This window comes from Oncorhynchus gorbuscha, linkage group LG06 (assembly GCF_021184085.1).
Source record: "Oncorhynchus gorbuscha isolate QuinsamMale2020 ecotype Even-year linkage group LG06, OgorEven_v1.0, whole genome shotgun sequence".
Lineage (NCBI taxonomy): Eukaryota > Metazoa > Chordata > Actinopteri > Salmoniformes > Salmonidae > Oncorhynchus > Oncorhynchus gorbuscha.
The window spans coordinates 100,634,877-100,657,553 of NC_060178.1; the positions used below are offsets into that span (position 1 = coordinate 100,634,877).

At 45.5% G+C, this 22,677-nt stretch overlaps 1 protein-coding gene across 1 annotated transcript in view; it reads left to right on the forward strand.

The window, feature by feature from the left end:
* The window catches only part of LOC124038629 (centrosomal protein of 170 kDa-like), an 89,999-nt gene that overhangs the window by 39,177 nt on the left and 28,145 nt on the right, over positions 1-22,677 (forward strand). The window contains 5 exon segments of the mRNA XM_046354707.1: positions 10,045-10,182; positions 13,823-14,287; positions 18,438-18,733; positions 18,736-19,026; positions 21,011-21,145. Of these exon segments, the coding sequence (XP_046210663.1) occupies positions 10,045-10,182; positions 13,823-14,287; positions 18,438-18,733; positions 18,736-19,026; positions 21,011-21,145 (1,325 nt within the window).

Here is a 22,677-nt window from a genome sequence, read left to right on the forward strand (position 1 = left end):
GGAGGGAGGGGGCGGAGGATTCAGGAGGGAGGAGAAGGTGGCAAAGAGCTTCCTAGGGTTAGAGGCAGATGCTTGGAATTTAGCGTGGTAGAAAGTGGCTTTAGCAGCAGAGACAGAGGAGGAAAATGTAGAGAGGAGGGAGTGAAAGGATGCCAGGTCCGCAGGGAGGCGAGTTTTCCTCCATTTCCGCTCGGCTGCCCGGAGCCCTGTTCTGTGAGCTCGCAATGAGTCATCGAGCCACGGAGCGGGAGGAGGACCGAGCCGGCCTGGAGGATAGGGGACATAGAGAGTCAAGGGATGCAGAGAGGGAGGAGAGGAGGGTTGAGGAGGCAGAATCAGGAGATAGGTGGGAGAAGGTTTGAGCGGAGGGAAGAGATGATAGGATGGAAGAGGAGAGAGTAGCGGGGGAGAGAGAGCGAAGGTTGGGACGGCGCGATACCATCCGAGTAGGGGCCGTGTGGGAGGTGTTGGATGAGAGCGAGAGGGAAAAGGATACAAGGCAGTGGTCGGAGACTTGGAGGGGAGTTGCAATGAGGTTAGTGGAAGAACAGCATCTAGTAAAGATGAGGTCGAGCGTATTGCCTGCCTTGTGAGTAGGGGGAAGGTGAGAGGGTGAGGTCAAAAGAGGAGAGGAGTGGAAAGAAGGAGGCAGAGAGGAAAGAGTCAAAGGTAGACGTGGGGAGGTTAAAGTCGCCCAGAACTGTGAGAGGTGAGCCGTCCTCAGGAAAGGAGCTTATCAAGGCATCAAGCTCATTGATGAACTCTCCGAGGGAACCTGGAGGGCGATAAATGATAAGGATATTAAGCTTGAAAGGGCTAGTAACTGTGACAGCATGGAATTCAAAGGAGGCGATAGACAGATGGGTAAGGGGAGAAAGAGAGAATGACCACTTGGGAGAGATGAGGATCCCGGTGCCACCACCCCGCTGACCAGACGCTCTCGGGGTGTGCGAGAACACGTGGGCGGACGAAGAGAGAGCAGTAGGAGTAGCAGTGTTGTCTGTGGTGATCCATGTTTCCGTCAGTGCCAAGAAGTCAAGGGACTGGAGGGAGGCATAGGCTGAGATGAACTCTGCCTTGTTGACCGCAGATTGGCAGTTCCAGAGGCTACCGGAGACCTGGAACTCCACGTGGGTCGTGCGCGCTGGGACCACCAGAGTAGGGTGGCCGCGGCCACGCGGTGAGGAGCGTTTGTATGGTCTGTGCAGAGAGGAGAGAACAGGGATAAACAGACACATAGTTGACAGGCTACAGAAGAGGCTACGCTAATGCAAAGGAGATTGGAATGACAAGTGGACTACACGTCTCGAATGTTCAGAAAGTTAAGCTACGTAGCAAGAATCTTATTGACTAAAATGATTAAAATGATACAGTACTGCTGAAGTAGGCCAGCTGGCAGTGGGTGCGTTGTTGACACTACACTAATCAAGTCGTTCCGTTGAGTGAATAGTTTCTGCAGTGTTGCTATTCGGGGGCTAGCAGGCTAGCTAGCAGTGTTGTTTACGTTACGTTGCGTTAAAAGAACGACAATAGATGGCTAGCGAACCTAGAAAATCGCTCTAGACTACACAATTATCTTTGATACAAAGACGGCTATGTAGCTAGCTAAGTAGCTAGCTACGATCAAACAAATCAAACCGTTGTACTGTAATGAAATGAAGTGAAAATGTGATACAACCTGTGAATGCGACCGGGTAGTTGAGTTCTATACAGAAGATAATTGTATCCTCCTGATTCCTGCCTAAAGCAAAAATTAAAGCAGGAGGCACCAGTGACTAGATCAATAAAACAGTTGTCAGATAAAGCAGATGCTAAGCTACAGGACTGTTTTGCTAGCACAGACTGGAATATGTTCCGGGATTCCTCCGATAGCATTGAGGAGTACACCACATCAGTCACTGACTTCATCAATAAGTGAATTGATAGCGTCGTCCCAACAGAGACCGTACGTACATAGCCCAACCAGAAGCCATGGATTACAGGCAACATCCGTACTGAGATGAAAGCTAGAGCTGCCACTTTCAAGGAGCAGGACTCTAACCCGGAAGCTTAGAAGAAATCTCGCTATGCCCTCTGGCAAACTATCAAACAGGCAAAGCGTAAATACAGGACTAAGATCAAATTGTACTACACTGGTTCTGACACTCGTCGGATGTGGCAGGGCTTGCAAACCTATACAGACTACAAAGGGAAGCACAGCCGAGAGCTGCCCAGTGACACGAGCCTACCAGACGGGCTAAACTTCTATGCTCGCTTCGAGGCAAATAACACTTAAACATGCATGAGAGCCCTAGCTGTTCCGGAAGACTGTGTGATCATGTGAGTAAGACCTTTCAACACGTCAACATTCACAAGGCCGCGGGGCCAGACGAATTACGAGGACGTGTACTCTGAGCATGCTCTGACCAACCGGCAAGTGTCTGTAGCCATGAAGTGCTTTGAAAGGCTGGTTCAAATCAACACCATTATCCCAGAAACCCTAGACCCACTCCAATTTGCATACCGCCCAAACAGATTCACAGATGATGCAATCTCTATTGCACTCCACACTGCCCTTTCCTACCTGGACAAAAGGAACACCTATGTGAGAATTCTATTGATTGACTACAGCTCAGCGTTCAACACCATAGTGCCCTCAAAGCTTATCAATAAGCTAAGGACCCTGGGACTAAACACCTCACTCTTCAACTAGATCCTGGACTTCCCGACGAGCTGTCTCCAGGTGTTAAGGGTAGGTAACAACAGATCTGCCACGCTAATCCTCAACACAGGAGCCCCTCAGGGGTGCGTGCTCAGTCCCCTCCTGTACTCCCTGTTCACTCATGACTGCACGGTCAGGCACGACTCCAACACCATCATTAAGTTATCCGATGACACAACAGTGGTAGGCCTGATCAATGACAATGATGAGACTGTAGGGAGGAGGTCAGAGACCTGGCTGTGTGGTGCCAGGACAACAATCTCTCCCTCAACGTGATCAAGACAAAGGAGATGATTGTGGACTACAGGAAGAAGAGGACTGAGCACGCCCTCATTCTCATAGACGGGGCTGCAGTGGAGCATTTTGAGGCTTCAAGTTCCTTGGTGTCCACATCACCAACAAACTAACATGGTCCAAGCACACCAAGACAGTCGTAAAGAGGGCACAACAAAAACCTATTCCTCCTCAGGAGACTGAAAAGATTTGGCATGGGTCCTCAGATCCTCAATTGGTTCTACATCTGCACCACAGTGAGCATCCTGACTGGTTGCAACACTGCCTGATTTGAAAACTGCTCCGCCTCTGACTGCAAGGCACCCAAGCTTCCTGCCATCCAGGTCCTCTATACCAGGTGGTGTCAGAGGAAGGCCCTGAAAATTGTCAAAGACCACCCAAGTCATAAACTGTTCTCTCTGCTACCCTAGCCCCCCGACACAAACTACTGCAGCATAAATACTGGAGGCTGAGATAGGAGGGGTCAGGAGACACTGTGGCCCGATCCGATGATACCCCCAGACAGGGCCAAACAGGAAGGATATAACCCCACCCACTTTGCCAAAGCACAGCCCCCACACCACTAGAGGGATATTTTCAACCACCAACTTACCATCTTGAGACAAGGCCGAGTATAGCCCACAAAGATCTCCGCCACGGCACAACCCAAAGGGGGGGCGCCAATCCAGACAGGAAGATCACATCAGTGACTCAACCCACTCAAGTGACGCACCCCTCCTAGGGACTCCTGAACATCTAATCAAATGGCTCCACAGACTATTTGCATTACCCCCCCCCCCCCCCGTTACACTGCTTCTACTCTGTTGATATAATCTATGCATAGTCACTTTAATAACTCTACCTACATGTACATATTACCTCAACTAAGTGGTGCCCCACACATTGACTCTGTACCGGTACCCACTGTATATGGTCTTGCTTGTGGTAATTTACTGTTGCTCTTTAATTACTTGTTACTTTTATTTCTTATTCTTACCCATATTATTTTTTACTGTATTGTTGGTTATAGGCTCGTAAGTAAGCATTTCACTGTCAGGTCTGCACCTGTTTTATTCGGCACATTGGCTAATTAAATTTGATTTGATTTGAAATCTGTCCTTTCGTCAGATGAGTCCAAGTTGGAGATTTTTGGTCCCAACCGCCGTGTCTTTGTGAGAGACAGAGTAAGTGAACGGATGATCTCTGCATGTATGGTTCCCACCATGAAGCATGGAGGAGAAGGTGTGATGGGCTGGTGACACTGTCAGTGATTTATAAAAAATTCAAGGCACACTTAACCACAGCATTCTGCAGCGATACGTCATCCCATCTGGTTTGCGCTTAGTGGGACTATCATTTGTTTTTAGACACGAAAATGACCCCACACACCTCCAGGCTGTGTAAGGGCTATTTGACCAAGAAGCAGAGCGATGGAGGGCTGCATCAGATGCCCTGGCCTTCACAATCACCCGACCTTAACCAAATTGAGAGGGTTTGGGATGGGTTGGACTGCAGAGTGAAGGAAAAGCAACCAATACGTGTTCAGAATATGTGGGAACTCATTCAAGACTGTTGGAAAAGCATTCCTCATGTTGGTTAAGAAATTGCCAAGAGTGTGCAAAGCTGTCATCAAGGCAAAGGGTGGCTACTTTGAAGAATCTCAAATATGAAATATATTTTGATTTTTTTAACACTGTTTTGGTTACTAAATGATTCCATCTGTGTTTTTTTCATAGTTTTGATGTATTCACTATTCTACTAAGTGGAAAATGGTAGAAATGAAGAAAAACCCTTGAATGAGTAGGTATGTCCAAACTTTTGAGTGGTACTGCATATATACATGATTTATTTTGCTCAGAAACGTAAACCACCCGCAGTCCGCCAGTTAAGGAACCCTGGTCCATAGTATCAGGATCAAAACAACAGATGTTCTAACACTGTCATATGGGGCATCAGGCTTAATACATAAGTCCAGTGTACCAACATTACATTTAACCCGGCTTGCCACCCATTATGTGTTTAATTACAGCATCTGCAGTGGGGGCCTTCAGCAGAGGGCCTGTAATGATAGGGGGAGCCACATCCACCCATATGTCTCCTTTATTACTCGACAACTATTCAAAAATAGGAGGCGGGAAGCGTTTACATGTGTTCCTCCTTGTCGGCTTCTCCACCACCTGGATATTGAAGCTGCTAATTGTCCTTTTAATGCTAATGTATTATTCCCCCCGCTGAGTCACAGTCAGACAGTCACCGTATGTTCCCTTTCCTCTCTGCAGTCAGACAGTCACCGTATGTTCCCTTTCCTCTCTGCAGTCAGACAGTTACCGTATGTTCCCTTTCCTCTCTGCAGTCAGACAGTCACCGTATGTTCCCTTTCCTCTCTGCAGTCAGGCAGTCACCGTATGTTCCCTTTCCTCTCTGCAGTCAGGCAGTCACCGTATGTTCCCTTTCCTCTCTGCAGTCAGGCAGTCACCGTATGTTCCCTTTCCTCTCTGCAGTCAGGCAGTCACCGTATGTTCCCTTTCCTCTCTGCAGTCAGCAGTCAGGCTGCTGTCAGACTGTATGTTCCCTTTCCTCTCTGCAGTCACCTGTATGTTCCCTTTCCTCTCTGCAGTCAGGCAGTCACCGTATGTTCCCTTTCCTCTCTGCAGTTCCCTTTCCTCTCTGCAGTCAGACTGTATGTTCCCTTTCCTCTCTGCAGTCAGACTGTATGTTCCCTTTCCTCTCTGCAGTCAGACTGTATGTTCCCTTTCCTCTCTGCAGTCAGACTGTATGTTCCCTTTGCCAGACTCTCTGCAGTCAGACTGTATGTTCCCTTCTCCAGACTCCCTTTCTCTCTGCAGTCAGACTGTATGTTCCCTGTATGTTTCCTTTCCTCTCTGCAGTCAGACTGTATGTTCCACTGCAGTCAGACTGTTCCCTTTCCTCTCTGCAGTCAGACTGTATGTTCCATTTCCTCTTTCTGCAGTCAGACTGTATGTTCCCTTTCCTCTCTGCAGTCAGACTGTATGTTCCCTTTCCTCTGCTGTCAGACTGTATGTTCCCTTTCCTCTCTGCAGTCAGACTGTAGTTCCACCTCTGCAGTCAGACTGTTGTTCCCTTTCCTCTCTGCAGTCAGACTGTATGTTCCATTTCCTCTCTGCAGTCAGACTGTATGTTCCATTTCCTCTCTGCAGTCAGACTGTATGTTCCCTTTCCTCTCTGCAGTCAGACTGTATGTTCCCTTTCCTCTCTGCAGTCAGACTGTATGTTCCCTTTCCTCTCTGCAGTCAGACAGTCAGTCTGTATGTTCCCTTTCCTCTCTGCAGTCAGACTGTATGTTCCCTTTCCTCTCTGCAGTCAGACTGTATGTTTTCCTCTCTGCAGTCAGACTTTGTTCCTTTCTCTCTGCAGTCAGACTGTATGTTCCCTTTCCTCTCTGCAGTCAGACTGTATGTTCCCTCTTCAGACTCCCTTTCTCTCTGCAGTCAGACTGTATGTTCCCCTCTTCCCCTTTCCTCTGCAGTCAGACTGTATGTTCCCTTTCCTCTCTGCAGTCAGACTGTATGTTCCCTTTCCTCTCTGCAGTCAGACTGTATGTTCCCCTTTGCAGTCAGACTCTCTGCAGTCAGACTGTATGTTCCCTTTCCTCTCTGCAGTCAGACTCCCTTTCTGCAGTCAGACTGTATGTTCCCCTTTGTATGTTCCTTTCCTCTCTGCAGTCAGACTGTATGTTCCCTTTCCTCTCTGCAGTCAGACTGTATGTTCCCTTTCCTCTCTGCAGTCAGACTGTATGTTCCCTTTCCTCTCTGCAGTCAGACTGTATGTTTCCTTTCTGCAGTCAGACTGTATGTTCCCTTTCCTCTCTGCAGTCAGACAATGTTCCCTTTCCTCTCTGCTGTCAGACTGTATGTTCCCTTTCCTCTCTGCAGTCAGACTGTATGTTCCCTTTCCTCTCTGCAGTCAGACTGTATGTTCCCTTTCCTCTCTGCTGTCAGACTGTATGTTCCCTTTCCTCTCTGCAGTCAGACTGTATGTTCCCTTTCCTCTCTGCAGTCAGACTGTATGTTCCCTTTCCTCTCTGCAGTCAGACTGTATGTTCCCCTCTCTGCAGTCAGACTGTATGTTCCCTTTCCTCTCTGCAGTCAGACTGTTCCCTTTCCTCTCTGTCAGACTCCCTTTCCTCTCTGCAGTCAGACTGTATGTTCCCTTTCCTTCTGCAGTCAGACTGTATGTTCCCTTTCCTCTCTGCAGTCAGACTGTATGTTCCCTTTCCTCTGCTGTTCCCTTTCCTCTCTGCTCAGACTGTATGTTCCCTTTCCTCTCTGCAGTCAGACTGTATGTTCCCTTTCTGCTCTCTGCAGTCAGACTGTATGTTCCCTTTCCTCTCTGCAGTCAGACTGTATGTTCCCTTTCCTTTCCAGACTGTATGTTCCCTTTCTGCAGTCAGACTGTATGTTCCCTTTCCTTCTGCAGTCAGACTGTATGTTCCCTTTCTGCAGTCAGACTGTATGTTCCCTTTCCTCTCTGCAGTCAGACTGTATGTTCCCTCTGCAGTTTCCTTTCCTCTGCAGTCAGACTGTATGTTCCCTTTCCTCTCTGCAGTCCCTTTCCTCTCTGCAGTCAGACTGTATGTTCCCCTTTCCTCTCTGCAGTCAGACTGTATGTTCCCTTTCCTCTCTGCAGTCAGACTGTATGTTCCCTTTCCTCTCTGCAGTCAGACTGTATGTTCCCTTTCCTCTCTGCAGTCTGCTGTCAGCAGTCAGACTGTATGTTCCCTTTCCTCTCTGCAGTCAGACTGTATGTTCCCTTTCCTCTCTGCAGTCAGACTGTATGTTCCCTTTCCTCTCTGCAGTCAGACTGTATGTTCCCTTTCCTCTCTGCAGTCAGACTGTATGTTCCCTTTCCTCTCTGCAGTCAGACTGTATGTTCCCTTTCCTCTCTGCAGTCAGACTGTATGTTCCCTTTCCTCTCTGCAGTCAGACTGTATGTTCCCTTTCCTCTCTGCTGTCAGACTGTATGTTCCCTTTCCTCTCTGCTGTCAGACTGTATGTTCCCTTTCCTCTCTGCTGTCAGACTGTATGTTCCCTTTCCTCTCTGCAGCACACCACCATAGGTAAAACTGGAGATGTTATGCAGGCAGGCAAAACTCCTCACCAATCTTGCAGCATTTATAGGCTCGTCACTAATCGTGTAGCAATAATAGGCATATATGCATTTTGAACACAGTCCTCTGTGAATGCACACTGCAATTAGTGCATTCTTTGGGTTTTCTTCATATGCAATGTCAGTGCTTGCTTACATTGCAGCCCGAAGTGAATATTGGTTCCATTTAGCTATTGTGACATTGTTGGCAGTAAATGGGCCTACACATTGTGTCCCAGACCTTGCTTCAACTAAAGTCTGTAAAGTCACACCCATATAAACATCCCAGCTGGGTGAAGCCAAAGTGGGGAGAGGAGAAGGTAGTTAGAAAATCAAGCGTTTGGCAGTGGGGAGAGGAGAAGGTAGTTAGATTGTGGAGCAGAGGTTGGTGTTGATGGGTTTGTCCCTCATTATTCTGCTGATTGGGTAATGTAGGTCAGGGGAATGGCTAAAGCAAAACCATTGCTCCAAGTCCCATCATCCAGGACAGATGAATTAGTCAAAGTTCCCTTTCCTCTCTGCAGTCAGACACGACTTCCTCTGCAGTCAGACTGTATGAAATTGGTCACTCTTCTTGTTAGGGTGGCGTTCCTCTCTGCAGTCAGACTGTATGTTCCCTTTCCTCTCTGCAGTCAGGTCACCGACCTTCTAGCCATTGCTGATCGTCTTTTCATTTTCCTTTGGTTTTGTCTTGTCTTCCATCACACCTACTTCCAATCCCATCAATTACATGTTGTGTATGTTCCCCCTCTTGTTCTTGTGGGTGATTGTGAACATCTGTCCTGGTGTGTTGATGGGTTTGTCCCTTACCTGATTGGGTAATGTTCCCCAAAACCATTCATGTCCTTGTGGGTGATTATTCACTTTCTTGTAGTGTTTGAACGTTGCTGTCCTTTGGTGTGTATTTAATCCCATCAATTACATGTGTTTCCCCCTCTCATGTCCTTGTGGGTGATTGTTTATTGTAGTGTTTGAACATCTGTCCTGGTGTGTATTTACCCCTCTGTTCCCCCTCATGTCCTTGTGGGTGATTGTTTATTGTAGTGTTTGTGATCGTCTGTCCTGGTGTGTATTTACCCCTCTGTTCCCCCTCATGTCCTTGTGGGTGATTGTCCTGGTGTGCGTTGGGTTATGGATCCATTTATTTTATTATTCTGTTTTCTGGTGAGTTTTGTTAATTGTCAGGACCCGGTTACGAACCCAGGTCTCCGGAGTGAGAAACAGTCACTAAACCAACTGAGCCACGAATAGTCAGCAGAACCCAGAAGATGAGGCAGACACAGCAGTACTTGAGACGGTGTATTTAATGAAGTAAAAAGTGAAGTTCTTCAGGAAAACATGTAACTCCACAACCTCAAAAGGAATTCCACAAGAACAAAGGCAATCCTCCAAGACAAAAAGGTAAATCCACAAGGTGGAAGGCACAGCATCAAAAGCCTCAAAAGATACTCAAAAAACAAAGAAACAAGAACAAAAAACAGAATTCCTCAAGAGAGTCCACCGGGATCAACAAGAGCTCACAGAGTACTAGGGCTGGGTGCTAACATACAAACACAGAGCACAGAACCGAGTAAAACAAAGGGTTTAAATACAATCAGGGGAAACGAGGCACAGGTGCAAATAATAATGGGGATCAAGGGAAAACAAAAGGTCAAAAGGCACAATGGGGGCATCTAGTGACCAAAAACCGGAACAACCCTGGCCAAATCCTGACAGTTAATAAACTGCGCTGTTGGAAACAATTATTTCTCTCCTGCGTCTGACTTCTCTGCCACCAGTTCACACCCCTTACAAAAAGACAGTGCAGCTGCTCAGGAACAGTCAGTCACTACTGGCCAGTTACTGTATCGATTGACTTAATTCATTTATCTTGTCAAACACCCCTTGACGAATGTCATACATTAAATCTAAATTGTGTGAAACCTCTTGTGTTTGTGTTATAGGGGACATAGCAGCATCGCACCGGGGAACACCTCTGTATGGACAGCCATCTTGGTGGGGGGATGGGGACGCAGACGATGAGAACTCCTTCAAACAGGAGACCAAGACGTGTGGGAAGAAGCATGACAGCTCTGCAGCAGGTAGGAACCTACTTGACCTCATCATCATCTGAAGTATGAAATGATATGTTCCAAATGTTGGCAAGATGATCAGATGCATGCACACATGTTTCAGTACATTAGATGAGCTAGTAGAGAACATGTTTAATTAAATGTACAGTACATTAGATGAGCTACTAGAGAACATGATTAATTAAATAAGTAATGCTCTGTCAGGAATATGTATTAACATAGGTGGTGTTATTAATGCTCTGAAATAAATATGTATTAATATGGGTGTTGTTAGTAATGCTCTGTCAGGAATATGTATTAATATGGGTGGTGTTAGGATAAGAGCGTCTGCTAAATGACTTAAATGTAATGTAATGTAATGCTCTGTCAGGAATATGTATTAATATGGGTGGTGTTAGTAATGCTCTGTCAGGAATATGTATTCATATGGGTGTTGTTAGTAATGCTCTGTCAGGAATATGTATTAATATGGGTGGTGTTAGTAATGCTCTGTCAGGAATATGTATTAATATGGATGTTAGTAATGCTCTGTCAGGCATATGTATTAATATGGGTGGTGTTAGTAATGCTCTGTCAGGAATATGTATTAATATGGGTGGTGTTAGTAATGCTCTGTCAGGAATATGTATTAATATGGATGGTGTTAGTAATGCTCTGTCAGGAATATGTATTAATATGCGTGGTGTTAGTAATGCTCTGTCAGGAATATGTATTAATATGGGTGGTGTTAGTAATGCTCTGTCAGGAATATGTATTAATATGGATGGTGTTAGTAATGCTCTGTCAGGAATATGTATTAATATGGGTGGTGTTAGTAATGCTCTGTCAGGAATATGTATTAATATGGATGGTGTTAGTAATGCTCTGTCAGGAATAGGTATTAATATGGATGGTGTTAGTAATGCTCTGTCAGGAATATGTATTAATATGTGTGGTGTTAGTAATGCTCTGTCAGGAATATGTATTAATATGGGTGGTGTTAGTAATGCTCTGTCAGGAATATGTATTAATATGGGTGGTGTTAGTAATGCTCTGTCAGGAATATGTATTAATATGGGTGGTGTTAGTAATGCTCTCAGGAATATGTATTAATATGGGTGGTGTTAGTAATGCTCTGTCAGGAATATGTATTAATATGGGTGGTGTTAGTAATGCTCTGTCAGGAATATGTATTAATATGGGTGGTGTTAGTAATGCTCTGTCAGGAATATGTATTAATATGGGTGGTGTTAGTAATGCTCTGTCAGGAATATGTATTAATATGGATGTTAGTAATGCTCTGTCAGGAATATGTATTAATATGGGTAGTGTTAGTAATGCTCTGTCAGGCATATGTATTAATATGGGTGGTGTTAGTAATGCTCTGTCAGGAATATGTATTAATATGGGTGGTGTTAGTAATGCTCTGTCAGGAATATGTATTAATATGGGTGATGTTAGTAATGCTCTGTCAGGAATATGTATTAATATGGGTGGTGTTAGTAATGCTCTGTCAGGAATATGTATTAATATGGGTGGTGTTAGTAATTCTCTGTCAGGAATATGTATTAATATGGGTGGTGTTAGTAATGCTCTGTCAGGAATATGTATTAATATGGGTGGTGTTAGTAATTCTCTGTCAGGAATATGTATTAATATGGGTGGTGTTAGTAATGCTCTGTCAGGAATATGTATTAATATGGGTGGTGTTAGTAATGCTCTGTCAGGAATATGTATTAATATGGGTGGTGTTAGTAATGCTCTGTGAGGAATATGTATTAATATGGGTGTTGTTAGTAATGCTCTGTGAGGAATATGTATTAATATGGGTGTTTACATTTACATTTAAGTCATTTAGCAGACGCTCTTATCCAGAGCGACTTGTTGTTAGTAATGCTCTGTCAGGAATATGTATTAATATGGGTGTTGTTAGTTATTCTGTGTGTGTGTCTCATGTACTCTAATGACATCTGGAGGTACTTGGCTTATCCGCAGGGGTTACTTGAGTAGACTCATGAGACCATAGACCTATTGGTAAAATGCACATACTTCAGGGGTACACCGGACAGCAAAATTCAGTTGGTGGTATAGTAACCGAAAAAGGTTGGGAACCACTGCTCTAATGTACAGTGTTCCTGTTAAATGAATGACCACCGTGACCCTCAGTGCTTTAGAATTGAGTCACATGATTCATCATGAAATCTTTAGAGGAAGGGTGGTAGTATTTATTTAAAAAAGGGGAGGTTCTAAGATGAAGTTGTGGTGGTCTTGTTTGTGGAAGCAGTGGGTATTTGTTAGGATGAAACCTGAAAGCACAGCCTTATATACCACCAGACCTGTTGGGGACTATAATCTAGGACCTGATGCGAGGGGTATCAGTTTGAATATAGTTCTCTAAATGGACAACGTCGTGTCTCATTTCACTCCATTTTTTACTTTGTTGAAAGCCACAGATATTTGCAGTCATGCTTTCAGGAGCTTATCTGTTTTCAAAGAGATACAAACATGACTTACTTTCAAGTTGAATTGAAAGATATAACTTCTGAGAAAGATGTGGCCTTATTGGGGGCTCCTAAATCCCAGTAGCTATTATACTTTGAATATTTGACTTTGATATTGTTCCCTTACTACATAAGGGAGGAAATGTACAAAACAAACTTGTACTTTCCAAGAACAACTCAGCTGCTCACTTTGTCATACGTATAAACTAGATGGTCTACACATATGCCATAATGCCTTGCCACAAAATCAAAGGAAGTTACACAATCATTACTAAGTAAGTGACATTATTAAGTAAGTTACACTACATGGCTTTGTGCCTGTCTGCCTGGGCTCCAGCACAGCCTGACCTGTTTTGCCACCAATGCTCCTTATAGGACACATCACTGCACTCTATCCTCCTCTGTAAACTAGTCATCTCTGTATACCCATCGCAAGACCCACTGGTTGATGCTTATTTATAAAACCCTCTTAGGCCTCACTCTCCCCTATCTGAGATACCTACTGCAGCCCTTCCTCCACATACAACACCCGTTCTGCCAGTCACATTCTGTTAAAGGTCCCCAAAGCACACACATCCCTGGGTCACTCGTCTTTTCATTTCACTGCAGCTAGAGACTGGAACGAGCTGCAAAAAACGCTCAAACTGGACCATTTTATCTCCAACCCTTCTTACTGACAGCTGTGGCTGCTTCGCATGATGTATTGTCTGTACCTTGCGTTTGTGCTATTGTCTGTGCCCAATAATGTTTGTACCATGTTTTCTGCTGCTACCATGTTGTGTTGCTACCATGTTGTTGTCATGTTGTGTTGCTACCATGCTGTGTTGTTGTCTTAGGCCTCTCTTTATGTAGTGTAGTGGTGTCTCTCTTGTCGTGATGTGTGTTTTGTCCTGTATTTTAGATTTGAATCCCTGCCCCTGTCCCTGCAGGATGCCTTTAGCCTTTTGGTAGGTCGTCATTGTAAAGAAGAATTTGTTGTTTAACTGACTTGCCTAGTTAAATACAGGTTACATAAATAAAGAGCGGGCTGTGTTCTGCCAGGGCCGCAGACACGGATTCAGACTTATGGTGAGACTCAGAACAGACACAGCTGAGCGGCCCATTTGGGGCCCGTAACCTCTGACCTCTAGAATCTGATCCCCAGTGTTCTCCTCTTTATGAACCTACAGACGGCAGAGAGCCTAAGAGGAGTGAGAGGCCTATGGAGGATGGTCTGGGTCCTGAGCCCAGCTACTTTGAGATCCCTACCAAGGAGTCTCAGATGGCTGAGGACAGCATTCATGAAATCCCTACTAAAGACACTGAGGGGGCTGCTGCTACCACCGCCAGTAGCGCTCAGGGCCACGCCTCACCTCACGCCTTCACCATCGAGTTTGATGACACCTCTCCTGGCAAGGTCAGGATTAAGGACCATGTGTCCAAACTGACTCCGGACCACCGGCCCCGGCCTAAAAAGTCCCCCCAGCCGGGGAGCAAGGACCTCAGCACCCTACAGGCCGCCATGATGGCCTCTGAGAGCAAGGTGGCTGATTGGCTGGCCCACAATGACCCCCCCACGGTGCGCAGTGAGTCCACAGAGGAGGACAGCAAGAGCATCAAGAGTGATGTCCCCGTCCACTTCCACAGGCTCAAAGGTGAGGGCCATATCCTGCCTGCTTGTCTTTCTCTCTGTCCCACAGTTTCTGTTGCCAGATCAGCAAATGCACGTATTTCCTCCCTATAGCCACACTACAGTATCATCTACTAACTGTTGTACATCTGACCTTGCTAACCTCACAATGTTGCTGATCTGATCAACATGTGTTTTGCTGCTAAAAGCCATGAGTGTTTGAGAGGTTTGGGAGGTTTTTTGCGAGATCCTGTAAAATGTATCCTCTTAATAAAGCTCATCCCTTACTCGCTAAAAACAGAGGCTACATTTTTTTAAATCTTATCGTCTAAAGTAAGACTAGTGTTTACCTCGAAACGCCTAGAATAGCGGCTCTCCTGATGCAGTAATGACCATTATTAATGACCATGACCATTAACCAACCAGACTTCAATTACTCATACCTGGTCATGTAACCTACTGTATGGCCCATACCTGTCATTGTCCTCAGGCTGGTCATGTAACTGACTGTATGGCCCATACCTGTCATTGTCCTCAGGCTGGTCATGTAACTGACTGTATGGCCCATACCTGTCAATGTCCTCAGGCTGGTCATGTAACTGACTGTATGGCCCATACCTGTCAATGTCCTCAGGCTGGTCATGTAACCTACTGTATGGCCCATACCTGTCATTGTCCTCAGGCTGGTCATGTAACCTACTGTATGGGCCATACCTGTCAATGTCCTCAGGCTGGTCATGTAACCTACTGTATGGCCCATACCTGTCACTGTCCTCAGGCTGGTCATGTAACCTACTGTATGGCCCATACCTGTCAATGTCCTCAGGCTGGTCATGTAACCTACTGTATGGCCCATACCTGTCATTGTCCTCAGGCTGGTCATGTAACCTACTGTATGGCCCATACCTGTCACTGTCCTCAGGCTGGTCATGTAACCTACTGTATGGCCCATACCTGTCAATGTCCTCAGGCTGGTCATGTAACCTACTGTATGGCCCATACCTGTCAATGTCCTCAGGCTGGTCATGTAACCTACTGTATGGGCCATACCTGTCAATGTCCTCAGGCTGGTCATGTAACCTACTGTATGGGCCATACCTGTCAATGTCCTCAGGCTGGTCATGTAACCTACTGTATGGGCCATACCTGTCAATGTCCTCAGGTTGGTCATTGTAAATATAATTTGTTCTTAACTGACTTGCCTAGTTAAATAAAGGTAAAATATATAGATTTAAATATGGCCCATACCTGTCATTGTTCTCAGGCTTTTCATGTAATCTACTGTATGCTGTGTGTATTGGAGCAGGAGATCCTTGCTTAGCCTTGGTTCTGATCTTTCTGACATTAAATAATCACTTCCACTTTTCTAATGCCTGTAGCTGCAGTCTCACTCCAAGCTGCAGTACAGCAGGCAGTCAGACAGGAGAGAAGGCAGGAAAGACCATGGCCTGTTTACTCCTCCTGTAGGCAGTCAGACAGGAGAGAAGGCAGGAAAGACCATGGCCTGTTTACTCCTCCTGTAGGCAGTCAGACAGGAGAGAAGGCAGGAAAGACCATGGCGTGTTTACTCCTCCTGTAGGCAGTCAGACAGGAGAGAAGGCAGGAACGGCCATGGCGTGTTTTCTCCTCCTGTAGGCAGTCAGACAGGAGAGAAGGCAGGAACGGCCATGGCGTGTTTTCTCCTCCTGTAGCCTGATCTGACTTTCATCCTGCTACTCATCTGAATGGCTTACAGTATCTATCTGTATGATTCTTCTTCTCAAGGTGACTCTGCACAGACAAAATTCACTGTGATGTCATATCTCCATGATGATATGATGTAACTCTAAAGGTCCCTTATATTAAATATTGTCTGTTTATGTAATTGTATTAAGGTCCCCACCCTGAAGCAAATAAAGTCCCACCCTCCTTTGTACTGTATGTCAGTGACGGAGACACACCCCTATGACTCTCTATGCACATCCTCCCACTCTGATTCTAATGATTCTTCATTCTTAAATCTCTCAGCCTTCCATTTACAGTAATACAAGAGAGACTAGGCATTGCTTTGTCAATGGCAGTCCGAATTTTCTACTTCCTCAGGATTAGTCCCCAGCACTTCTAAATCCCCCAGCCATCTCCCAGCTCTCACACCCATTGACTGAGCTTAGCATGGATGGCACTGTAGGCCACCTGCCTTTCTGCCTGCCTCCCCCATTCTCCATTCTCCATTCTCCCTGCCTAAGGCACTCATTTTTTGCTGTACACCAAGGAGCCAAGCCACATCCATCCCATCTCCTTAATGATTCATCCACATAGTGCTTTAGTTGTTTCATATTTTAATTGGAGCCTTGCCACTATCTCTGTCTGCATCTTCATGACCATGTCTGGGCCTTTTGTGGGACGGTGTTTGACAGGACTCAATAGAGAGTGTGGGCTGGGCGCTAGCTACTCTTTGGAGCTGGCTAATTAAATGGCTGCTAATTTCTGGTGTACGATAGCTGTGCCTGGGGGTGGGGTGCAGACAGAGTGGTATAAATGGAGATTTATGAAGCACATAGCAAAGTGAAGTCAGAGGCTGAGCTGCTGAGTGCTACAGCGCATACTGTATTGGGGCGACATGGTAGCCTAGGGTAGCCTAGAGCGTTGGACTAGTAACCCGAAAGTTCAAATCCCCGAGCTGACAAGGTACAAATCTGTCATTCTGCCCCTGAACAGGCAGGTAACCCACTGTTCCATTGAAAATAAGAATTTGGTCTTAACTCGCTTGCCTAGTTAAATAAATAAAGTGCTGTACAGAAACCCAGCATAAAACCCCAAACAGCAAGCAATGCAGGTGTAGATCATTGACCAAGCCATGAAGTCTTGTCCGTAGAGCTCCGAGACAGGAATGTGTCAAGGCACAGATCTGGGGAAGTGTACCAAAACATTGAAGGTCCCCAAGAACACAGTGGCCTCCATCATTCTTCAATAGAAGAAGTTTGGAACCACCAAGACTCTTCCTGGAGCTGGCCGCACAGCCAAACTGAGTAATCGGAGGAGAAGGGCCTTGGTCAGGGAGGTGACCAAGAACCCGATGGTTCCTTTGTGGAGATGGTAGAACCTTCCAGAAGAACAACCATCTATGCAACACTCCACCAATCAGGCCTTTATGGTAGAGTGGCCAGATGGAAGCCACTCCTCAGTAAATGGCATATAACAGCAAGGTTCTCTGGTCTGATGAAACCAAGATTGAATGTCTGGAGGAAACCAGGCATCATCCCTACGGTGAAGCATGCTGGTGGCAGCATCATGCTGTGGGGATGAACGGAGGGAAAGATGAATGGAGCAAAGTACAGAGGAATCCTGCTCCAGAATGCTCAGGACCTCAGACTGGTGCGAAGGTTCACCTTCCAACAGGACAGCAACCCTAAGCACATAGCCAAGACAACGCAGGGGTGGCTTCGGGACAAGTCTGTATATGTCCTTGAGTCGCACAGCTAGAGCCCCGTCTTGAACCCGTAATCTCTGCCAAAGATGATTCAACAAAGTATTGTGTAAAGTGTCTGAATACTTATATACATTGTATATTTCAGTTTTTTAAAATACTGTTTTTTCTTTGTCATTATGGGGTATTTTGTGTGGATTGATGAGTTAACTACATTGATTGTCTCTATACTGTGTAGTAGAGTTAACTAGGTTGATTGTCTCTATACTGTGTAGTAGATTTAACTGTTTTGTTTTTGCTTGATGTGTGCTGTGTGTGATGAGGTGGAGTGGAGTAGATGCAGTCTGACTCATGTGGGGCCGGCGGTGTTGTGGCCGGGGCCAGCCACCTCTAGTCACTCAGAGACAAGCAGCATTGTGAGGCTCCTAACAGATTGTTTGTCTGCTGCTGCATGAAAGGCCTCTGTTTCCAGAGTGGCCTGGTAATATTCTGTCTCTGAACCAACCACTGTCACGTCTGACTGCATGCTACTTCCTGAGCCCCCGCTTTCCTCTTCCCTTCCTGCTCCAGTTCCACCCTCCAACCCCCTCCCCTCTCCCCCTCGGCCCACAGGGAGGCAGGGCTAGTAGTGCTGTGGCTGGGTGAAGTCTGGAGACATTAGATTCCATCATAGAGGACTATGTCCTTTCTCTAGGTCATGATTAGCAGTTATAAGGTCAGAGGTTAGATGTTATGGGTCTGTGCTCTCCTCCTGTCTTGCTTCTCCTAGGCAGCAAGCATGAGGACGGTACCCAGAGTGACTCTGAGAACGGGATTGGCCTGCGCTTCGGCAGCCGGAGGCTGGCTCTGGAGGAGAGGCTGAGGTCGGCGCAGGGAGGACAGGGAGGTCAGTGGGGTCGGACTACCGGCAACAGGACTACCTTCATGATCGAATTCTACAACGATGACAACCCCCGCAAGCGACGCTCCTACTCCTTCTCTCAGACTGCACCGCTGCTTGGGGGTGCGGCCAGGGAGGCTCTTTGCCCCACCCCCCCTCCCACTCTAAGTCCCCTTCCACCATGACCACAGACTTCAATAAGGCCCCGTTATCAGCGGCCCTGATAGCCGGAGCCCCCACTGCCGCCCGAGTTCTGATGAAGCAGAGGTCTGAGGACCAGAGCATAGGGAGGAGCTCGGTCAGTACAGGCCACCAGACCACTGAGCCCAGCCCCAGTGAGGAGGGTCTGAGGACCCCTCGGTCTCAGGGGGACAGGGACAGGGAGCAGGAGGATGACCAGAGTGATAAGGGAACCTACACCATCGAGTTGGAGAACCCCAACCCTGAGGAGGAGGAGGCTAGGCGCATGATAGACAAGGTATGGTCAGCTTTCTGATGTATATTCACACTCCACTCAAGGATATATCATTGTGGGTTGGGTTGCTGTGAAAATCGTAATGAATACAAATCTAATTTTATTTTTATATTACCTGAATTGCATGTAGGAAAGTTGACTTGGTTTGAAAGTAAGAATGACCAAGTTCTCTGTGTCTTGAAATAACATAATTGAATCAACCTTATTGAACAGGGCATTCAAAGGACATGCTATTTTTCTATAGTTTTCTGAAATATCCTCCAAAAATAACGTCCACTAAGCATGCTGAGCTTTTGAGCTGTAATGACCTGTCGTCACATTGATCTATGACATTGCTATATTTCGAATGAGAAGCGTTTGACTAAGTCCTCTCTTAGAAATTGGATTTCTTTTCGTAATGTATTTCATGTGCAACAATGTGGTCATTACGAGACTATTTCAAATATTTACCTTGTACAATATGTAATCTAAGATTCCTTTCAAACTTTGGTGCAGTGAAGTTCTTGATCAGGCACTTTCACTAATACTCTAATTTTCAATAGTATAGCAATAAAGAAATGTCACTGATAGTATTAGTAAATGGTACATCTCGCCCTGAGATGGAGGTCTATTTCCCTCAAGTCTCTCTGTTCTTATTAGGATTAGCTCATATGAACAGCCATACACATTAAGAGAGTGGGCTATTATACACTCTTAGGAAAAAAAGGTGTTATCTAGAACCTTAAAGGTTTCTTCAGCTGTCCCCATAGAAGAACCCTTTGAAGAACCCTTTTTGGTTCCAGGTAAAACCCAAAAGGGTTCCATGTAGAACCCTTTCCACAGAGGGTTCTACATGGAACCAAAAAGGGCTGTTGTTGCATGTCAGCAATCAACTTGTCAAGATATATGACTTTCAAAAAGTAAATTATAACTTGCCACATCATCACGCGTTTTTCATCATATGGTGCATATTGTGACATGGTTATGTGGCAAGTTACAATTAGCTTTTTGAAAGTCCAATATCTTGAAAAACTCGATTGCTGACATGCAAAACATTTTGGGACTGTACCCCTTTGAAGAACCCTTTTTTGGTTACATGTAGAACCCTTTCCACAGAGGGTACTACATAAATCCCAAAAGGGTTCTACCTGGAATCAAAAGGGGGGACAGCCTAAGAACCCTTTTGGAAGCCTTTTTTCTAAGAGTGTAGTGCTCAGTCTGATCACAGCTGTAGAGCAAATCTAACGGGCTCCAAATGGCATTTTGAGGCTCACAGTCGAGCTCTCCATTATTTGCTCATGTAACAACTGCCTGCGTGCTTTCTCAAGCTGAATGAAAAGATTTCTAGAAGGGAGATTCTCTGAAGTAGAGGAGAGTTTACTGCTGCGGCTTAAGATTACCCCAAATAAACTTAAACATGTTGCCCTGATATGTACTTTATTCACTCATTAAACATGTATTTGGGACATAAAATATGGTATTTGGGGAATGGATGAAGAGGAGTGGGTTGGGGGATGGCATTGGTGGCAGGTAGCCTAGTGGTTAGAGCATTGGGCCAATAACTGAAAGGTTGCTCGATTGAATCCCTGAGCTGACAAGGTAAAAGTCTGTTGTTCTGCCCCTGAACAAAGCAGTTAACCCACTGTTCCTAGGCCGTCACTGTAAATAAGAGTTCTTAACTGACTTGCCTAGTTAAATAAAATAATTGGTTGTCAGTTTTATTCGGAGCATGGACTGGGTAGTCTTCTCTAAACTAGAAGTGTGATTATGGTAATTCCTATAATTAGCTGACACACTAATTGGCACACTGCTCTTTGTGTTTTTTACATGGCTGTAATGTGTGTTCTTTCTAGTGCTGTTACCATGGCACTGGCCTTGTGTGGATGTATGGGGCTGTGCTTTAATTGTCTCTGGCCCTCATGTTGGTCCAATATCAGCCACCTTTATCTATTGAGTAGAGTAGATTACAGTGGAAAGTCATGGAGCTCTTTATTACCTTAATACTCAGGTGTTCGGGATGGAGCAGAACCAGGATCTGTCTGTCTCAGGACCAGTAGAACTACAACAAGGAGAAGGGGGGAAGAAGGAGAGGAAGACCACAGAGATGGGAGAAACGGTGAAACCAAGCTGCCTTCCATCCGAGGTAAAACACCCCTTCCATAGTGACAAAAATGGTTGCACCCAATCTCTCACGGCTTTTAGTCATCATAGCCTGCCAGGCTACCAACACCTGGTGGCATCTATCTCATTCAGCGATGTGATGCTTGAAATGTATCCATCACTAACTTTCATTATTATGACATACTGACATACTTGGGTTGAGACACTCGCTGTCTCTTCCCTTGACCCTCAGACTCCTTCTTAGGGATGCGGCAGCTTCTGAAAACTGTTGAGTGTTAATATGCCAAAATAGCATTTATTTTCCAGTAGAGCTCCTATTGTTTTAGTTTTCTGAGGAGAGTGATGCACAAACCACCCACTACACACACACTGGTTGAATCAACATTGCTTCCACGTAATTTCAATTAAATTGCATTGTTGGTTAAGGGCTTATAGGTAAGCATTTCACGGTAAGGTTGTATTCGGCGCCTGTTGTATTCGGCGCATGTGACAAATAGTTTGATTTGAATAGACGTTGAATTGATGTCTGTGCCCAGTGGGCAGGAATGAGAGGCAGAGATCATGAAAAGTGAACAATGCTAGTGCTGATTTCCTCATGACAGAGCAAAAATATCAACGCAACATGCAAAACATTTCCAAGATTTTACTGAGTTACATTTCATAGAAGGAAATCAGTCAATGTAAATACATTCATTAGGCCCTAATCTATGGATTTCACATGACTGGGCAGGGGCGCAGACATTGTTTAAACATTTTATTTAACCTGGTAGGCCAGTTGAGAACAAGTTCCCATTTACAACTGCGACCTGGTCAAGATAAAGCAAAGCCGTGCGACACAAACAACAACACAGAGTTGCATATGGAATAATCAAACATACAGTCAGTAACACAATAGAAAATTCTATAAACAGTCTGTACAAATGAGGTAATATTAGGGAGATAAGGCAATAAATAGGCCGTTGTGGCGAAGGAATTACAATTTAGCAATTAAACACTGGAGTGATAGATGTGCAGAAGATGAATGTGCACATAGAGATACTGTGGTGCAAAGGATCAAGAAAACAAAAAAATAACAATATGGGCATGAGGTAGTTGGGTGGGCTATTAACAGATGGGCTATGTACAGGTGCAATGATCCGTAAGCGGCTCTGAGCTAATGCTTAAAGTTAGTGAGGTAGATATGAGTCTCCAGCTTCAGTGGTTTTTGCAATTCGTTCCAGTCATTGGCAGAGTGAGCTGAGATAAGGCGGGGCTTTACCTAGCAAAGATTTATAGATGACCTGGAGCCAGTGAATTGGCGGCGAATATGAAGCGAGGGCCAGCCAACGAGAGCATACAGGTCGCCGTGGTGGGTAGTATATGGGGCTTCGGTGACAACTGATGGCGCTGTGATAGACTGCATCCAATTTGCTAAGTAGAGTGTTGGAGGCTATTTTGTAAATGACATCGCCAAAGTCAAGGATCGGTAGGATAGTCTGATTTTGGCAGCATGAGTGCGGGATGCTTTATTGCAAAGTAAGAAGCCGATTCTAGATTTAATTTTGGATTGGAGAT